Consider the following 18,516-nt stretch of genomic DNA (forward strand, 5'->3'; position numbering starts at 1 on the left):
CAATATTCCCAGTTTCCCTCCTGTCTCCCTTCCCCAGCTCCCTAGCCTGCCTCTATGGCAGATATTCCTCTGTCTGTCTGTCTGTCTGTCTGTCTGTCTGTCTGTCTGTCTCTCTCTCTCTCTCTCCTTGTAGACATTACATGATTTACTTTTTAAATTTTTTTCTCAGCATAAAAACACTTACCCAGTATATGTTTGGCGTTTTCATCTAAAAACAAAAATCCAAAATTAGAAGCAATCAAGCTTCTATTTGGGGACTAATGAATTGCAATTCAGGATACACTAAATGATAAGCACTTAATGTGCCCCACGAAATGGCAAAATTTGGAAACTTTTATCAGAATAAAACACAGGAAGATGAGGTAAGACAAGAGTGAATTAGCTTTAATAAGCTTAAACTATTCTTGGCTATTCATAATTGATTACTGATTCTGTCCTTTGGCAAGCCCTCTGATTGGTCCTTGTGATCAGTGTGTCCACTGTCTCAGTGGTATCTCAAACAGCAACTTGTGAAGCAATTGCTATTTGGCTCACCTGAAGGCACCTTGCCCAGAAAATGGTATTTTTACCACGAGATCGCCGACCCTATTTTAAAATATAGTCATTTTTATGCTGCAGTTTACACCAGAGAAACAATCAGACTGTCATGTAATCAGGAAGGTATTTATTTGGGAATAGAAATCATGCTTTGGGTGCATTACCACATAGTAGCCCCAAGGTGTCAGATCATAGGAGAGTTTTAAGAAAGCACAGTGGGTAGGACACTTGCCTTACATGTGGCCCACATGGGTTTGATCTTTGGCACCTTGTATGGTTCCTAGAGCCTCATCACATTTGACTCCTAAACCCAAAGCCAGGAATAAGCACTGAACACCACCAACTGTGACCCAAAAACCAAGACCAAAACTTAACAACAACAACAACAACAACAACAATATGAATACAAAAGGAAATTGAACATAGTATAGACCTTATGTGAATAAACCAGCAGCTAACAAACACCAGTCAGTGGAGAAAAACAGAAATATTTTTCTTTATACCAGCCACAAGAGAAGAATTTCTATATGAGATAGGTAGATAGAGAAGAGGGATAGAGTAAGAGAGGGAGAAAGAGAGAGAGGGAGGGAGAAAAGGAGGAAGAAGAGAGGGAGTTTGCTTGCCATTGAGGAAGGCAGGAGGTCGGGGTGGCAGGAGAGAAACGGGACATTGGTGGTGGGAAATATACACTGGGTGTTGGAGCATTTTATGACTGAAATCCAATCATGAACAGCTTTGTAACTGTGTATCTCAAAGTGATTAAAAAAATTTCTGTCCTTCCTTTTTTTATTTAATATATTATTTAAGGTTCTAATCAGAGCAATTAAGCAAGACAAAGAAATAAAAGGGATCCAGATTGAGAAACAAGTCCAAACTTTTACTATTTGCAGGTAATATGAAAAAATTCATATAAAACCTTGAAGGATACACTAAAGAACTAATAGAAACAAAAATTCAGTAAAGTGACAGGCCAATATCTGTTAAAATTTTGATATGGTCATTGTTTAATGAACTACAAAAGAAATAAATAAAAAAATTCAAGAAAAGTGTGTAGCAAAGAATTAAGTCACGATCACGACCTTCCTGTTGTTCGTCAATTGCCTCGAGCAGGCCCCAGTAATGTCTCCTTCGTCCTAGCCCTGAGATTTTTTAAAAAGTGCCATATTCGAGGCTCTTTCAGGGTTAGGAGAATGAGACCCCCTCATTGTTACTGGTATTTAGCATATTGGGTACGCCACGGGGGGTTTGCCAGACTCTGCCATGTGGGCAGGTTACATTTGGTAGCCTGCCAGTTTGTCCAAAGTAGGAATGACATAATAAGATGTCATAATAAGATGTCATAATAAGATGTCATAATAAGATGTCGCGTGGCCGCAAATGCAGCCAGGTGCTTCTGGGAGCTGGGTTTTGTAGTCTCTGAGTCTTGGCTGTTGATGGGATTACACGGTGCCAGGGGGCCAGTTGGTGGGTGTGATCCCTGCCTACTGGAATTGGGAGGATCTGGGTGGAAGATGCTCAGCCCCTATCCAAGCAGGCTTGGAGATCTCAACCCCGGGACCTGATGCCTTTGTTCCTCTGCCGGTACCTTCATGCATGTGGAGAGTGGTCTCAGCATGGTGGTGGCTGGTTCTGGAGGTCTTCGGCTGCCAGAGCCCTGGTCGGGGCGGGGAGGAAAACTCAACCCGCTCCCATCCAAGGGGCCCCGGGCGAGGAAAGCGAGGCGCCGGGGCAGGAGACTCTGCCAGCTATAAAACCCAGCTCCCAGAAGAGAACAGCGCAGAGTTATGAAGGTACCTGCAGAGGAACAAAGGCATGCGGATCCAGGGGCTGAGATCTCCAAGCCTGCTTGGATCAGGGCTGAGCATCCTCCACCCAGATCCTCCCAATTCCAGTAGGCAGGGGTCACACCCACCAACTGGCCCCCTGGCACAGTGTAATCCCATCAACGGCCAAGACTCAAAGAATTAAGTATTTGGGAATAAAGGTAACAATGAAGGTAAAAGGCATACCTTAGAAACTGTAAGTCACCTAAAATAAATAGGATATACTCGTAAATGGAGAAATATTATGTTCTTGGATGAAAAGAAATAATGTTTGAAAATGGCCATGATCATAAACAATATGCAGATTAAATGTCATCCTTATCAAAATAACAATGGTATTTCCCTCCTCCTTAGCTTACTTCTCCTTTGCTATTGTAATGACATGGCCAGAATCACCCCTTCCCTGTTGTCATGCTCACACATTGGAATATGGTGATCATCTGGGTTCACACATCTGGTGTGGCTCTTGCTTGTACACTTAGTCATGGTTTGTGCCAGAGCTTGAGCAGTTTAGTTGTGGTGCTTTTACACATCTGGCTGGTACTTCTGAAATGACACACTATTCAGTGCGGGGAGTGAAGTGAGGTGGGGGGAGCAAGGGGAAGAGGTGGCAGCCCAGATCACAGAGCTAATGGATCATGCTCTGTGCATGCAGGTGGCAAGCCATGTGTTAAATTTATAACCTCAAGTTGGCAAAGCACATGTTCTTTTGTACTCGATCATACCCTAACTTCTCTCCCCAATGTAATTCGTCAGAAAAATAGAACAAAATACCCTCAAATAGCCTGTGTAATCTTAAAAGAAAAAAAAAGAATGGAGAAATCGCACTTCCTGACTTCAAACTATAATATAAAATTATAGTAATCTAAATGGCATAGTGTTGGAATTAACGTGCATATGCACATCAGTGGACTAAAATTGAAATTCTAAAACAAATATATATCTTTGAACAGTTAATTTATGCTAAAGAAGTCAAGAACACAAATTTAAGAAAGGGAAGTCTCTTCAGTAAATGATACTGGGAAAATGAATAGTCATATGTCTGAGAATAAAACTGGATCCTTCTTTCATGTCATCACAAAAATAAAATAAAAATGGAGTGAAGATTTGTATGTTAGAATCAAAACCATAATATACCAGGAAAAACATAAGAAAATATGCTCCACAATGTTGGCTTTAAGTGTTGTCTTTGGGAAATTCAGTTTTAATGGCAAGTGAAACAAGAGCTAATATTCAAATTATACAAAGAACTAACAAAAACACAATGACAAAACTTAGGCAGAAGAACTAAACATACAATTTTTCAAAGAAAAGAAGTTGTTAACAGGCACATGGAAAAATACTTCCATTTATTATAAGGGAAATGTGAATCAAAATGATGAGCTATCTCACTTTATAGTAATGGCCCATATAAAAAAGGCCAGAAATCAGTACTGGTGGTAGTATGGAGAAGAAGGAACCCTCCCACATTGTTGGGGCTGGAGCGATAGCACAGCGGGTAAGGCATTTGCCTTTGCAAGCAGCCAATATGGCCAACCCGAGTTCGATTCCTCCACCCCTCTCAGAGAGCCCGGCAAGCTACCGAGAGTATCTCACCCGCATGGCAAAGCCTGGCAAGCTACCCGTGAAGTATTCAATATGCCAAACACAGTAACAACAAGTCTCACGATGGAGATGTTACTGGGCCCGCTCTAGCAAATCGATGAACAACCGGAGGACTGTGACCGTGACTGCGACCCACATTGTTAGTGGGAATCAAAATTATTCAGGCTCTATGGAAATGGCATGGGTATTTATCAAAATATTAAAAATATATATATAATTTTATATAGGAAAAACTATCCATATATTTCCACTCAGATATCTCTGAAGAACACAAAAACAGTAATTCAAAAAGATAGATGCCTACTTATGTTCATTGCAACTCTATTTTCAATAGCTAAAAAATGAAAATAACCTAAGTGCCTAATGACAAGGCCTGGCAAGCTACCCGTGACATATTCTATATGCTAAACACAGTAACAACAAGTCTCACAATGGAGACGTTAGTGGGCCCACTCGAGCAAATTGATGAACAATGGGAGGACAGTGCAGTGCAGTGCTAATGACAAGTGAATAGGGCCTGAAGTCAGGAAGGCATACACTCAAAAGAACTACACAAAGGAACTGAACCCCCTTTTCCACATCCAACACCTTTATAGGAGGCAAGGAAATCATCCTAAAGAATTTAGACTCTAATTTGATTTTTAGAGTACTACTCAACTATAAGAAAAGATGAAATCGGAGAAGGACAACATGGAGGGCGGGATCCACAGATCCCGAAGGGGAAAAAAAAAAAACAGGTTCCAAAAAGAGCCGAGATCATCGGGAAGTCCCAGATGGGGTAGGTACCGCATCCCGCCTCCCCCAGATGGAACCCTGGTGACCAGAAGCCTCTACAAGCACAGCTCGAGTATGCGGGAACTAGGACTTTTCCTCAAAACCGCGTGGCCGCTTATGCGGCCGCGTGACATCTCTCTATATACAAAGTGATCCATGGGAAGTAAACCACCCAACGTTTCTCTCTGAAAATCATAGTTAAGTTTGGAGCACGGCCACAGCCCCAGAAACACAAGGACTTAATGCATAACCCAGCAGCTTGGAGCAGAAAAGTGAACGGGATATGCGTTTATCCAGGCCATCATGTCTGTCCGGAGAGGAAAGGGTGTTGCCCCATTCGCCCTCATCTCTCTGGAAAGAAAGATGGCGGCCACATGGGAGCCTTGTGGACAGCAGGCATGAGCCGGGGGAGTGGGGGCGACTAAAACCTCATGGGAAGGGGTGCGTTCCGGTTCATCCTTCACACCCTACCAAGGTCACCAGTTGCCCCCCACGAGCGGCTCTCCAGCACGGCCACGACTCCAGAGCACAGAAACCAATTTCTTAACTATCTGACTTTCAGTAGAAATACTTCCAGGGTCAATAAGTAAAATAGCAGAAATCCAAAACCAACATTTAATTCTTGAACCCAGCTGTAGAAAGCAAATCACTTCACAATGCTTTTTCAGCATCTCTGATTTGGGGGGGGGGTAAACTCTAAATAATAGTGGTGAATCTTTTATTGAAACAATGAATCTATTCAAAGCAGATAGAGTGTTAACTAGAATTCATCTGCCCGACAGGGACTGGGAGAGGTGGGGGGTGGGGTTTTATTGGGATTCTTCATAGTAAAAAATAAGTATTGGTAAAGGGAAATGTGTTTGATATTTGCATGACTGAGACCTAAACCTGAAAGCTTTGTAACCTTTCCCACGGTGATTCAATAAATAAATAAATTTAAAAAAAAAAGAAAAGATGAAATCATACGACTGGTTGAGACATGGATGAAATTAGAGGGTATCATGTTAAGTGAAGTCAGTCAGTGGGAAAGGGAAAAATACAGAATGACCTCACATGTGGCATATAAAGAAACATAGTAAAGGAATAAAAAAATGGGCAATGGTAACAACTCTTGCCTATAGAACTGAGTTTGCCAAGGGGCATAAGTAGCATGGGAGGTGACCTTGAGATGTTGGTGGAGAAATACTAACACTCTAGTGGAGGGTATGGTGTTGGTACAGGGTGTATTTTAATCTCTATTGCTAACAATATTTTAAATCACAGGGCTGGAGCGATAGCACAGCGGGTAGAGTGTTTGCCTTGCATGCAGCCAACATGGCCGACCCAAGTTCAATTCCTCCGCCCCTCTCGGAGAGCCCGGCAAGCTACCAAGAGTATCTCGCCAGCACAGCAAAGCTTGGCAAGCTACCCGTGATGTATTCAATATGCCAAACCCAGTAACAAATCTCACAATGTTACTGGGCCCGCTTGAGCAAATCGATGAACAACAGGAGGACAGTGACAGTGACACAGTGATTTTAAATCACGTGCCTAAGTTAAAATAGGACGAAAGAAGATGCTGATAGGGATATCTCTTCTCACGAAAACTCTCAACCACTGCTCCTTTGTTTTCTTAAGATTTATTTATTTATTTGTTTGTTTTTACTTTATTTTCTATTTCCTGGATAAAAGCCAGGTTCTTTCTAAACTCATTCTTTTGGGGGGAAGGAGGGGGGCTGGATCTAACTCTCCCATAATCATGATCTACCTTGTCCATGTAATTTTGCTTATGCTGCATCTTTTGTCTGGCGATCTATTTTTGTTATATTTCTTTATTTTTAATGGCTGTTAAATCCAACATAGGAATCCTCTCTTCCACACACACAGTGTGTGCCAAATTGGCTTCTTAATTATTTTGAAGTAAAAGAAGTGGTTGAGTATTAATTGACTCTCTAACCCTTCTTTTCCTAAAAGCTGGGATTGTCTCTACTCCTTTCTCTTTGAAACAGTAATTAAGCCTCTTTAGCAACAAGCATTCTTTTTTAGGGTGGAAAGAGGATATTATGACCCTTACTGACAAAGTTTTCAGGCCATTTCTTCTCACTAAGTTAGTCATTCAAATGAAACATTAAAATTTTTCTTTGAATAATCTTCTCTTCATAGATGTATTACTTCCTGTTACTAACTTCATTTTTCACTCTCTCCAATCTTCCAATAACTAACCCTCATTAGTATATAATTTGGTCAATTTAACTATTTTAGCTCTCTCATATAACTTTCATATTACTGAACTAATGGATTGCTTCTTTGTTTTATTTCAGTGATTATATTTATAATAACCATAAAAATATCATTAGTATTTTCATTGTTGTTAAGTTGTTAATGTTTCTGGTATGGTCGAAAGATTAATCTCTAATCAAAAGCATGATTTTCAAAGTCTTTTTTCCCCCTCATTCCATAGGTTGCTGTTTGTTTTGTTGACTGTATACATTTAGGTGTTAAATTTTGTTTCTGTTGCTTGTACTTTCAAGGTTATATCCATGAAATAACTGCCAAAATCAATGTGGTAAAGTGTTTCCCTAGCTCTGTGTTCAGAGATAATGCTTGGTGGAGCTTGGATATGCGTATACAGTATCCAGAATTGAACCATGTTGGTCATGTACTAACACTACAGTTCCTTTGTGGGTGATTTTTGTGGTGTCTAATTGCAATTTGATTTTATTCTTTTACACATAGATATCTATTGTTTCCAGTACAGTTCAATGAGACAATTCTTCTTCTCTTTGTATTTTCTCAGTACTCATATTGAAGATCAGTTGAGCATTTCTGTGTGTATTTCTGGACAGTTTTGCTCTATTGTTTATATACCCATCTTTGGGGAAGATCTTAAGAAGGGCTCAGAGGACCAACCAGGCCAGATGTTTCACCATTTGGACCTGACAATAAGATGCTGTTTAGACTCCTCAACTTAACAGCACTGGAGTCACCAGTGTCCCTGGTTGTTGTTGTTTGGGAGACCATACAGTGCCAAGGACAAAATTCAAGGCTTTATACTTGAAAGATATGTGTTTCAGGGTTTTCAGCTATTTCCCAATATCCTGTTTTGATTACTGTATCTGTGTGTATGTGTGTGTGTGTGTGTGTGTATGAGTGTGTGCATGCATGTGCACGTGTGTGCAAACACACACCATACCCAATGGTGCTCAGGGCTTACTCCTGGCTCTGCACAGGAATCACTCTTAGCAATGGTGGACATATTAGGTGTTGGGAATTGAAGCCAGGTGAGCTGTGTGCAGAGCAAATGCCCTAACTCTCTGGCCCTATGATATATTTTGAAAGTAGGAAGTTCAATGCTTTAGATTTTGTCCTTATTTCTCAGAAAATAAGGAAATATGCCATGATATAGGCTTATTAAGTTTCATAAAAATTATAGATTTTTTTGCATGTATAAAAACATATCTTGTGGTGTTCCTCATCTGCTGATGTTTATATTCTGTTAAAAAGAAGGAAAAAATGTGTGTGTTCATATATGTGTGTGTGTGTATGTGTATGTAAATAAAACTGGAGAATGAACTATCTAGCTTTGTAGATGAAAGGGATCCTGAGACGGAAGGAGAAATTGGAAGGCCCTGGTTGGGATGAGTCCAGGGATCATCAAGGATTTGATTCTGGCTGGAGCAGCATGAGTGAGGAAGAAAATGGAAAGAAATGAGGTCAGTGGGTTAGCCAAGGGCCCATCTTGTGTGGCTTTGGATTTCATTCTCATTGTGATGGGAATCCATGAGACGGTTCAAAGCTTTGGAGTGACATAATCTTACAGCACAGAGAATTGCTTTATGAACTATTTCCTTTTCATAAAGTCCTTTGGGATTGGCTGAAAATTAGTGAATCTCCAGAAACTTGAACTTTCTAGAGGTTACATCTTCTTCTACACCAGGCCCTGGACTGATAGCTCGAGTTCTGGAAAAGAGAGCTCAGATTTGCACATTCCTTTTTGAGAAAACTTGGCTAAGCCAGTCTTTCTGCCTTAGCAATACTACTTCACACTCATTAACTCAAGAAAGAAAAAGAGTAAAAAGAAAAGAGGGCAGAATACTTACGGAATTCTCTGATTCTCTAAGGTCTCCAGTATGAATAGAGTATAAATAAATTTCATATGCAGGAAGACTTTGGGTCTCTTCCACATATTAAAAAAATCATTAAGCTTCCTGTGGAACATTTTTTAAAAGATTTAATGATAAGTATAGGCCAAAATAGAAGTCAACACGCCATTGTGCAAAGCAAATATCCCTTGGCTTTGTTTTATTCAAAGGAACTTTTGATGACCCCAATAATAGCTTATTTAAAAATGTTTTTCAGATTTTTAGGATTTTTTTTTCAGTTTCTTACTCCCACTCCTGCCGCTCCCACCACCCCTGGCTCTTAGGGTTGACATCTAAAAGAATAATTTTTTTTTATGCTGTCTTTTATTATTTTTTTTATAATTTATTTCTTTATTGAATCACTGTGGGAAAAGTTACAGAGCTTTCGGGTTTAGGTCTCAGTCATGTAAATATCAAACATATTTCCCTTTACCAATACTTATTTTTAACCGCGAACCCCAATAGAACCCCACCTCCCACCCCTCCCAATTCCTGTGAGGCAGATGAGTTCTAGTTAATACTCTATCTACTTTGACTAGATACATTGTTTCAATAGAAGATGCACAATTATTGTTTAGAGTTTACGACGCCGCCCCCTCCCCAATCAGACATGCTGAAACAGCGCTGTGAAATGATTTGCTTTCTACAACTTGGTTTAAGAATAAAATGATGTCGCCGGTTTTGGATTTCTGCTATTTTACTTATTAACCCTGGAAAAATTTCTATGAAAAGTTAGATAGTTAAGAGATTGGTTTCTGTGCTCTGGAGTCGTGGCCGTGCCAGAGAGCCGCTCGTGGGGGGCAGCTGGCGACCTCGGTCGGGCGTGAAGGATGGCCCATTACGCCCCCCTTCCCATGAGGTCCCTGCCACCCCCAGCCGCGGCTCAAACCTGCTGTCCACAAGGCTCCCGTGCGGCTGCCATCTTTCTTTCCAGAGAGGAGCGGGCGAGTGGGCCAACACACTTTCCCCTCCGGGCAGGCTTGGTGGCGCGGTTTAACACATAGTCCATTTGCTTTTCTGCTCCAAGCAGGTGGCTCTCTGTGCTAAGTCCTTGTGCCTCCGGGGCCGTGGCCGTGCTGGAGAGCCGCTCGTGGGGGGCAGCTGGCGACCTCAGTTGGGCGTGAAGGATGGCCCATTACGCTCCCCTTCCCATGATGTCCCTGCCACTCCCACCACCCCTGGCTCAAACCTGCTGTCCACAAGGCTCCCGTGCGGCCGCCATCTTTCTTTCCAGAGAGGAGCGGGCGACTAAAAGAATAATTTTGAATAAGAAAATTATTGGGAAGATCAGGGAAAGCCATTTTAATCCTAAACTATAAGTGAGAAGAACTGAAGAGAATGGTATATTTGTGTTTAAAAGGTAAAGGTAAAGGCCCTCCCGTTGATCATCGATTTTCTCGAGCGGGCCCAGTAACGTCTCCATTGGAGACTTTGTTGTTACTGTGTTTGGCATATCGAATACTCTCGGTAGCTTGCCGGGCTCTCCGAGAGGGGCGAAGGAATCGAACTCGGGTCGGCCATGTTGGCCGCTTGTAAGGCAAACGCCCTACCCGCTGTGCTATCGCTCCAGCCCATATTTGTGTTTAATTTCTGGAAAAACTACATTTGGATTTTGCGCTTTGTTATTGCTACTGTTTAGAGTCATACCCAGTGGCATTTATTGGCGAGGGCTGGTATGCAACTAGGGGTGTGGGTTAAATATCTTAGATAAGCTCTCTAATTTGACATGGATTGTATGAGCTTGCTCGCATATTGGATGGGTCAGAAAAATGCATCTATACCTTCTTCTTTCAGAAATATGCATTAGGCCTTTAGCTCTAGGTGAATTTCAGTCATTTTTTCCCCACATTGAGATAATTAGGTCTTCCAAGCACTAATGACAAATATTCTAAATAGGACTCTGTGTTTAAAAATAGTCAAATTAGAATCTAATTTCTTTAGCATTATTTTGTTGCCTCTTATAAAGGTGTTGGTTGTGGAAAGGGGTGTTTAGTTCCTTTGAGTGTATGCCTTTCTGGTATTAGGCACTATTCCCCCATGAAATGCAAATCGAAAAAATTATTATTTCAAATTAACAACAATCATCAGAGGTGAAATCTTAAAATTTCTTGATCCATGATATTTAACAATGGCTTCCTGCTATTTCTTGTCATCTGGAAATCAGAACTCATAAAATACACCCCCAGGGTTCTGGGTTGCTTAAACCTTTCTTAGTTGTATTAGGGTTCAGGGTAATTCACCCCAAATGTGCCAGCATGGCATGTTTATTAGTTTTACTTAAAGTTGCTTGAGAAATAACTGATATACTAATAATCTCCAGACCCTATATAAATAAACTCTGATAAATTCCTCACTTAGTGTCTATTGGAAAAAATAATATATTGTGCTATAAACTGCTCATCTATTTATTGTCCCTTTGTCTGAAAAGTATGTAAATCTTATACATTGGTCATTCCACAGGTACATGCTCATAAGACCTCTGTAATAATACATTTATACAATTAATTATTTTCTTTTCTTACTCTAATTTGTGTCAATTTCATTCTTATATCAGTCAAAATACTTGAGAGAAGGTTATCTTCCCCTCCCCCCACTACTTGTGATATCATAATTAGCATTATGCAAAAGTCATTAGTCTATGCTTATGACTGCATAGGATAAGCCTATTTTAAACTCATTGTAACATTTTAGGTTCCTTCAGTTTCAAGAAGTTGATGTCTGATACTAGCATTTAGCTGTCCTCTCATCTTCTATTTTTCTCTTCTCTTCCTTTTTATTTTGTGTACCAAGCTCCACTCACTTCTTTATATTCTAACTCATGTTATATGACATCGTATTCATGGCTGGCAGCTAATGTGTATCTTGTGAAATAACCAAGTAGGACTGATGGAAAGAGTACGTATGGAAAAGAAGGTTGGTATTTACACTTAAAAAGCAAATAACCAGTCAGTCTGTAGTACAGAATGGATATCCAATGACCTTGCTGATTACAGAGCTCTGTTTTGAGTTCTTCATTCTTTTCTTGTGTATTGTAATCTGTACGTGGACACATGTCTTGATTTGAAAAAAGGAAAATAGGGGCAACCTCTGAGATATCCACTAGTAACATCTACAAGAATAAACCAAAGAACAACCATGTCTAAGCAAGTAAAATTGCTTAAATGAAAAATGACATTGCAATGTGATCTCAGAAGTACTGAATTATAATTAAAGTCTGCATATGGATGCTTAGTCAATTTTCATGTGTGCTTTCCTAAGGAAACACCTTGGTCACAGAGAGGGCAGAGCCAGAATAGAGGAGAGAGAAGTCATTATTGAGCAAAAAGAATTTGATGGTATATCACTAATATTTAGGAATGGAATGCTGCAAATCACTCAGATGATTCTAGACTCAGCCCACCATAACTTGACAATTTATTTCTTTATTCATTTACTTCCTACAAAAAAAAATCTATCTACAGGTACAGTTATATATTGAAATATACAAGTATTTATATTATATACTTTATATATTCATATGGTATATTATATATTTATAATACATATCACTACATTATATAAATATATAATATAAATACATTACATAATCTATATATTTATATGGTATATCTATCAAATATATATTGATTTCTTTGCTGCTTCTTATAGCTAAAGAATTTATAATCAGAGATTTTCTGATATAAAATAGCATATAGGTGCACTTTTCATGAAAAATAAACTAAAAAATTGATTTCTAACTCAGATATCAGTTTAAGAGAGTGTGTCTTAAGATTAGTTTGAGTGTGTCTTACGCAGACCATGTTAGTAAAGGGTGAGAAAGTTGAGCTTTGAGGGACTTCAGAGAGATCTTTTTACCTGACCTACCCTCTATCCTCTAGTTTAATTTTCACCTTGTGAAATCACTTCAAGTATTAATGGTAATGAACATTTTTTTACAGTGTACTTGTAAAGAATTAACATAGGCTTTTGGGCTGGAGTGATAGCACAGCGGTAGGGTGTTTGCCTTGCACGCAGCCAACATGGCCGACCCGAGTTCGATTCCTCCGCCCCTCTCGGAGAGCCCGGCAAGCTACCGAGAGTATCTCGCCCGCACGGCAGAGCCTGGCAAGCTCCCCGTGACGTATTCGATATGCCAGACACAGTAACAACAAAGTCTCCAATGGAGACGTTACTGGGCCCGCTCGAGCAAATCGAAGATCAACGGGAGGGCCTTTACTTTACTTTTGTAATGTAGAGTCTATTTTCTTATGAAAGTTTCATATTGCATATTTCATATTTTTCTTGTGTGACTTATATGACTAGTAATTTTATGTCCAGGTGCAAATCATCAATATTTTAAAATAAAAATGTTAACAGGAGATAATAATTTTGGATATTGAGTACCTATTCTTCACAAACACTGTACTGTTTCAATGACAATTCCAAGTCACATTTTATTTTTAAGATGGAATTAATATTAAAAGTAGATATTGTTTCAAAATGTCCTGCAAAGGAAGGAAAGGAATCATTATCATACCAGATGCTTCCCATATCCAGTGGGAATATGCGAAAGGCTTTTATGAGCCAGGATCCATAAGCACACAGGATAGGAAGCACAGAGCATTGTGTTCAAATAAAAGCATAAGAAGAATGTTGGCCTCAGGAATGCTAGAATTAAACTACAGGACAAGAGCCAAGACTCTGTTCCTATTAGATATCATGAAACCCATAAGTGAGCCACCTCAATTTTCTGAAAATAAGACAAAAAGGGTTTTCAGAATAAGAAATGATGAGAAGTATCAGGACTTCTCTTTAATTGTTTAAAATACATGACATTATGAACTTACATGTCCACAACTAAATACAGACATGTGTGTGTGGGGTGAAGTTAACTCATTTTTGCTGTTACTGCTACCAGCTTTTTAGAATATAATGTGAATATTGACATTTGCTTTGAAAGATCCTTATAGCATAAAGTAACCTTGATAATTGCTCGAGCGGGCCCAGTAACGTCTCCATTGGAGATTTTGTTGTTACTGTGTTTGGCATATCAAATACATCACGGGTAGCTTGCCAGGCTCTGCCGTGTGGGCGAGATACTCTCGGTAGCTTGCCGGGCTCTCTGAGAGGGGTGGAGGAATCGAACTGGGGTCGGCCATGTTGGCTGCGTGCAAGGCAAATGCCGTACGGCTGTGCTATCGCTCTAGCTCAACCTTGATAATAAAACATATAAAATAAAGGAGGATATGATGACATTTTTTTCTTGAGAAAACATGATCTGCTTTTTCACTGCCCATTTTATTCATACATATAACTAAAATTTGAAAACAAAAATACAAAGATTATCTTCCTTTCAGGAAAGTAGCACTGTAGCACTGTCCTCCCGTTGTTCATCGATTTGCTTGAGCGGGCCCAGTAACGTCTCCACTGTGAGACTTGTCACTGTGTTTGGTCTATCAAATACATCACGGGGAGCTTGCTAGGCAAGCTTTGCCGTGTGGGCGAGATACTCTTGGTAGTTTGCCAGGCTCTCTAAGAGGAGCAGAGGAATTGAACCCCGGTCGGCCAGGTTGGCCACGTGCAAGGCAAACGCCTTACCACTGTGCTATTTGGGATATCAGCAGCATTGTCTCTGTGGTCATTGCCATATGCTAAGGGCTAACACTGTAGTAATTCTATAAATATTAATTGAATTAATAACTAGAAGAAGTTGTCTGAAAACACAAATTTTAATAGTAATAAAGTGATATACTAAAAATACCTGTCTGTGGTCACATTATAATGAAATTTCTATTATGACTTTCTATTTTTATTTTTCTAGAATCTACTTACCTGATTTATATTATATAATTATATATATGTTTGTGTGTGTGTGTAATATATACAATAAAATCACTTACAACAGTCAGGGTTTTTATCCTGTTTTATAAACTGCAATATTTACAGGATTATCTAGTATATTCGCTAGAATACAGTAAGCAGGCATTCAATATATTTGTTAAATAAATTTTTTGTTATTTTATAGAGAGGAACACGATCCTCCTTCCCGTGTCTGCCTTAGTGGGTCAAATCCCAAATCTCGACCTTCCTTACATAATGATTTTGAGAACATGTTCTTTTCTATAGAGCAAATAATATGCTACTTGTGCACTTTTCTCTGCTCTGAGAACAAGGAATCTCATTCTCTTTTCCATGGTCTAAGGTGTCTAACTATGCTGTTATTAAAACCTAGTGAAATGGAAGATGATAAGTGTCTGCTTACCAGGTACTTTAAATATCATTCTAGGAAGCTGAAATTTAACTTCTAGGGAACAGGAAATCATATGGATTGGTTTAAAGTCAGAATTACATGATCAATGAGCATTTTATAAAGAGAGTAATGTACAAAAAGAAATAATTCTGGAATGCTGAAAAACAAAAGGGAATAGATTGTCATGAGACAAGATTCTATTGTAATAATTCAAGCAAGAGATAATAAAAAGATAATAGTGACAGTTGCAAAGGATAAGATGAAGGAAATGGATTTGAGGAGAATTTTAGAGCTCAGTAATCTGTGGGAAGTGATTGGATATAAGATAAGAAGGAGGAGAATGCAAAATGATCCTACATAGTATTTACCCAAGCTAAAGTAAAAAGGTGGGTAAAACTTATGCAAATATAAAATGTACTACGTCATAAAGATTTTCAATTGGCCTGGGGATCCTATTCCATAGTAATTGTCTTTTTATTATTATTGTCTTTAGGTCGCACTAATAATTTAACTGAAAACTATATTTTTTACTTTCGTGATATAGTAAAAGGTAAAGGTAATATTGACTTACAATTATATGTAGTTTAAGGATTTAAAGAATAAAAAATATTTTTAAGATTTATCATCTATAAAAATCTATTCTAAACTAAATTTTGGTAGCTGCTCAATATATATAATTTTTGCAATAAAACATTTAAATCTATATCCTGCTTTTAATTTTACCACTAAGGAATAATCCTTTCCAGAATTATAAATTCATTTATTTTTCAATTAATCAAAACCACCTCAATTATGGATAATCCTGTATATATTACTATATCAGTAGAAGTTTATTAAAACATATCCATTTTCTAGCAGGAGTCATCACAAAAAAACAACTATTTTAATACTAATTGAAATATTAATTTAAAAAGCATTCTAAATTTAGCCTTTAACACTAAATATTTTTGCTGCCAATATAGTAGATATATTTTGTATATTATCATAATGAAATTGTTTCAAAGCACATTTTATTTCTGTGAAGATTAGAAAGTTTTTAAAAATTCAAGTTTTTACAAGTCCATGCTTGTTCATTGTCCAGAGTTTAGCAAAGATTTTAAAGAATTGTTTTCCCAGAAACCTTTTGCAGTATAGATTATTTTATTTAGAGAGGAAATAGAACTCCTTCTAAGAGGCAGGATGTGGAAATTAGCATGAACCAAATTGTTTACACAAAAGCAATCTACACCTCCTTGATTAGATCCAAGATTTTGCCTTTACCTGGGACAGCTGTCTTCTGTTAGCACTAGAAACAAAATGTACAATTTGTCATCACTGAACTATGACCACCTACTTATTTTGGATTTTTTTTTTGTCTGAGATCAGAAATTCAGAAAGTGTTGGTGGAGAAGGGTTGTAGTTGTATGTAATTTACTAGAGAAAGCACAGTGTATAAAGTACAGTGCCATAAAAGATAACCGGCGTGACCCAAAAAGAAAAAAAAAGCCTAAATATTTTTTTTAAAAGGACACAATATAGGAAAGATCAGAAAGTTTTTTCTTTTCCACTGCAACACATGTCCCTCCCCATTTTCCCAACTACATTGTATTCTAGGCATAGAATTGTTCTGAAATTGTTTTGGAAGTCAGATACATCTTCCATTGCTTGATTGTTCTGGAGGTAAACACAAAAGGTCACTGTGTCTAAGACATTAGATTTTGCACATTCCTAAATGTGTTTTATTGCATCTGGAAGAAATTTTGAGAAAACGCAATGCAAAAAAATGAGTCGAAACAGAATGTCCATTTATCTCAGAACAAAAACAATGTTATTTCCCTATAGTCAAAATAGAGGGCTGGGAAGTGAGGTTGGGGTTTTTAAAATCCAGCAACCTACCATTTGTGAGTCATTCTTTGCCCAATCTATTGCTATTTCCCTAACTTGATGTATGGTTACTTTAGAGGAGAGGTTTTTTTTTTTTTTTTTTTTTTTGAGAAAGGATCATCCATGTCCTGACTGGGTGCCCCAGGGACCATGACAAACAAAAGAATATACCCACTTAGAAATAGTTCTTGTGAAATTTAAATCTACATTGATTTTCTTCTATTTTAATAACTGGGCTATTTTCCTCCCTTTCATGAACAGTTAAATTAAGAGCATCTAGAATCCTGATCATTTTCCAGCATGGCAGGTGTGAATTTGTTGGTAAAATGTTCTTTGTTTATCTTCAACTTCATCTTCTGGGTAAGTGTTTTTCTTTTAAATATCAATTTTATGCAGGAAAAGGAATCTTTGATCATATGAGAGATAAGACACGGTACAAGAGAAATAGGAGGAAAAAGAAAGTCTATTTTTCATTTTACTTGTTTGGATTTGTTTGTTCTTTCTTTGATTATTTCAGTAATTGAAAATGAGCCAATGACCAAAAAAAAGTGCACTTCAAGATCTGTGAGGATAAACATTTCATAAATGTTTTGGTGTTGTTACAAAACAATCACTGCAAAAAAATATCTCTTAATTAAAGGGCAATTATTCCTAGTTGTAAATTTTGCTGGACTCCTTGTTTTTTGTTTTATTTTGTTTTGAGCTTTGGGTCACACCCAGCGATGCTCACGAGTTACTTGTGGCTCTACAACTCAGGAATTACTCCTGATGGTACTTGGAGGACCATATAGGATGCCAGGGATCGAACCTGGGTCAGCTATGTGCAAAGAAAATGCCCTACCTGCTGCACTATTGCTCAGGCTTCAGGATTCCTGGGTTTAAAGGACTCTGGGAAAATGTGCTCTGTTCTCATCCAGAGTCAAACCACTAAATCTTATTAAGCCTTTACAATCTGGGTTTCAAACAGGTAACTAAATGGAGATGTTAGATAATAGTCATAGAAGTGTGTCATTAGAAGAGATATAAAACAGAAGAAGTAATTGTCATAGGTGAGAGAAACAATAAAATTATTTAGTCATAAAAAGATATACTTAAGTCAGTATGGAATGCGTCAGTAATTTGAAGTTAGTGTTTTGATGTGACAGAGGATGCTGCCTTTTAATCAACAGGATTTGTGTTTCAACAAGATCTAAAGCTTATCTTGAAAATCTATTGGCATTAAATAAGTCAGCACTATTTAACAGTGGAGAATGGGGGAATAAAGTACAGGAAGGGCAGGCCTGTATATCAGGAAATTGATTGTATTTTTAAGATATATGGAAGACTTAGAGACAAATCAAAAGTATATCAGGACTGGAGTGATAGCACAGCCGGTAGGGTGTTTGCCTTGCATGAGGCTGATCTGAGTTCAATCTTCTGCATACCATATGATCCCCTGAGCACCGCCAGGAGTAATTCCTGAGTGCAGAGCCAGGAGTAACCCTTGAGCATCGCTGCATGTGACCCCAAAGCAATAAAAAAAAAACCAACCCCCAGACTCCTCCCCCAAAAAACCACGGTTAAA

General features: G+C 38.4%; 1 protein-coding gene across 1 annotated transcript in view; it reads left to right on the forward strand.

The window, feature by feature from the left end:
- Positions 1-314: 314 nt before the first annotated feature.
- TSPAN8 (tetraspanin 8) overlaps positions 315-18,516 on the forward strand; it is a 61,275-nt gene continuing 43,073 nt past the window's right edge. Inside the window, exon 1 of the mRNA XM_056130685.1 lies at positions 315-362. Coding sequence (XP_055986660.1) covers positions 315-362 — 48 coding nt within the window. The remainder of the gene's footprint in view (positions 363-18,516) is intronic.

This window comes from Sorex fumeus, unplaced genomic scaffold, assembly GCF_029834395.1.
Source record: "Sorex fumeus unplaced genomic scaffold, SorFum_2.1 ptg000081l, whole genome shotgun sequence".
Taxonomy (NCBI): Eukaryota; Metazoa; Chordata; class Mammalia; order Eulipotyphla; family Soricidae; genus Sorex; species Sorex fumeus.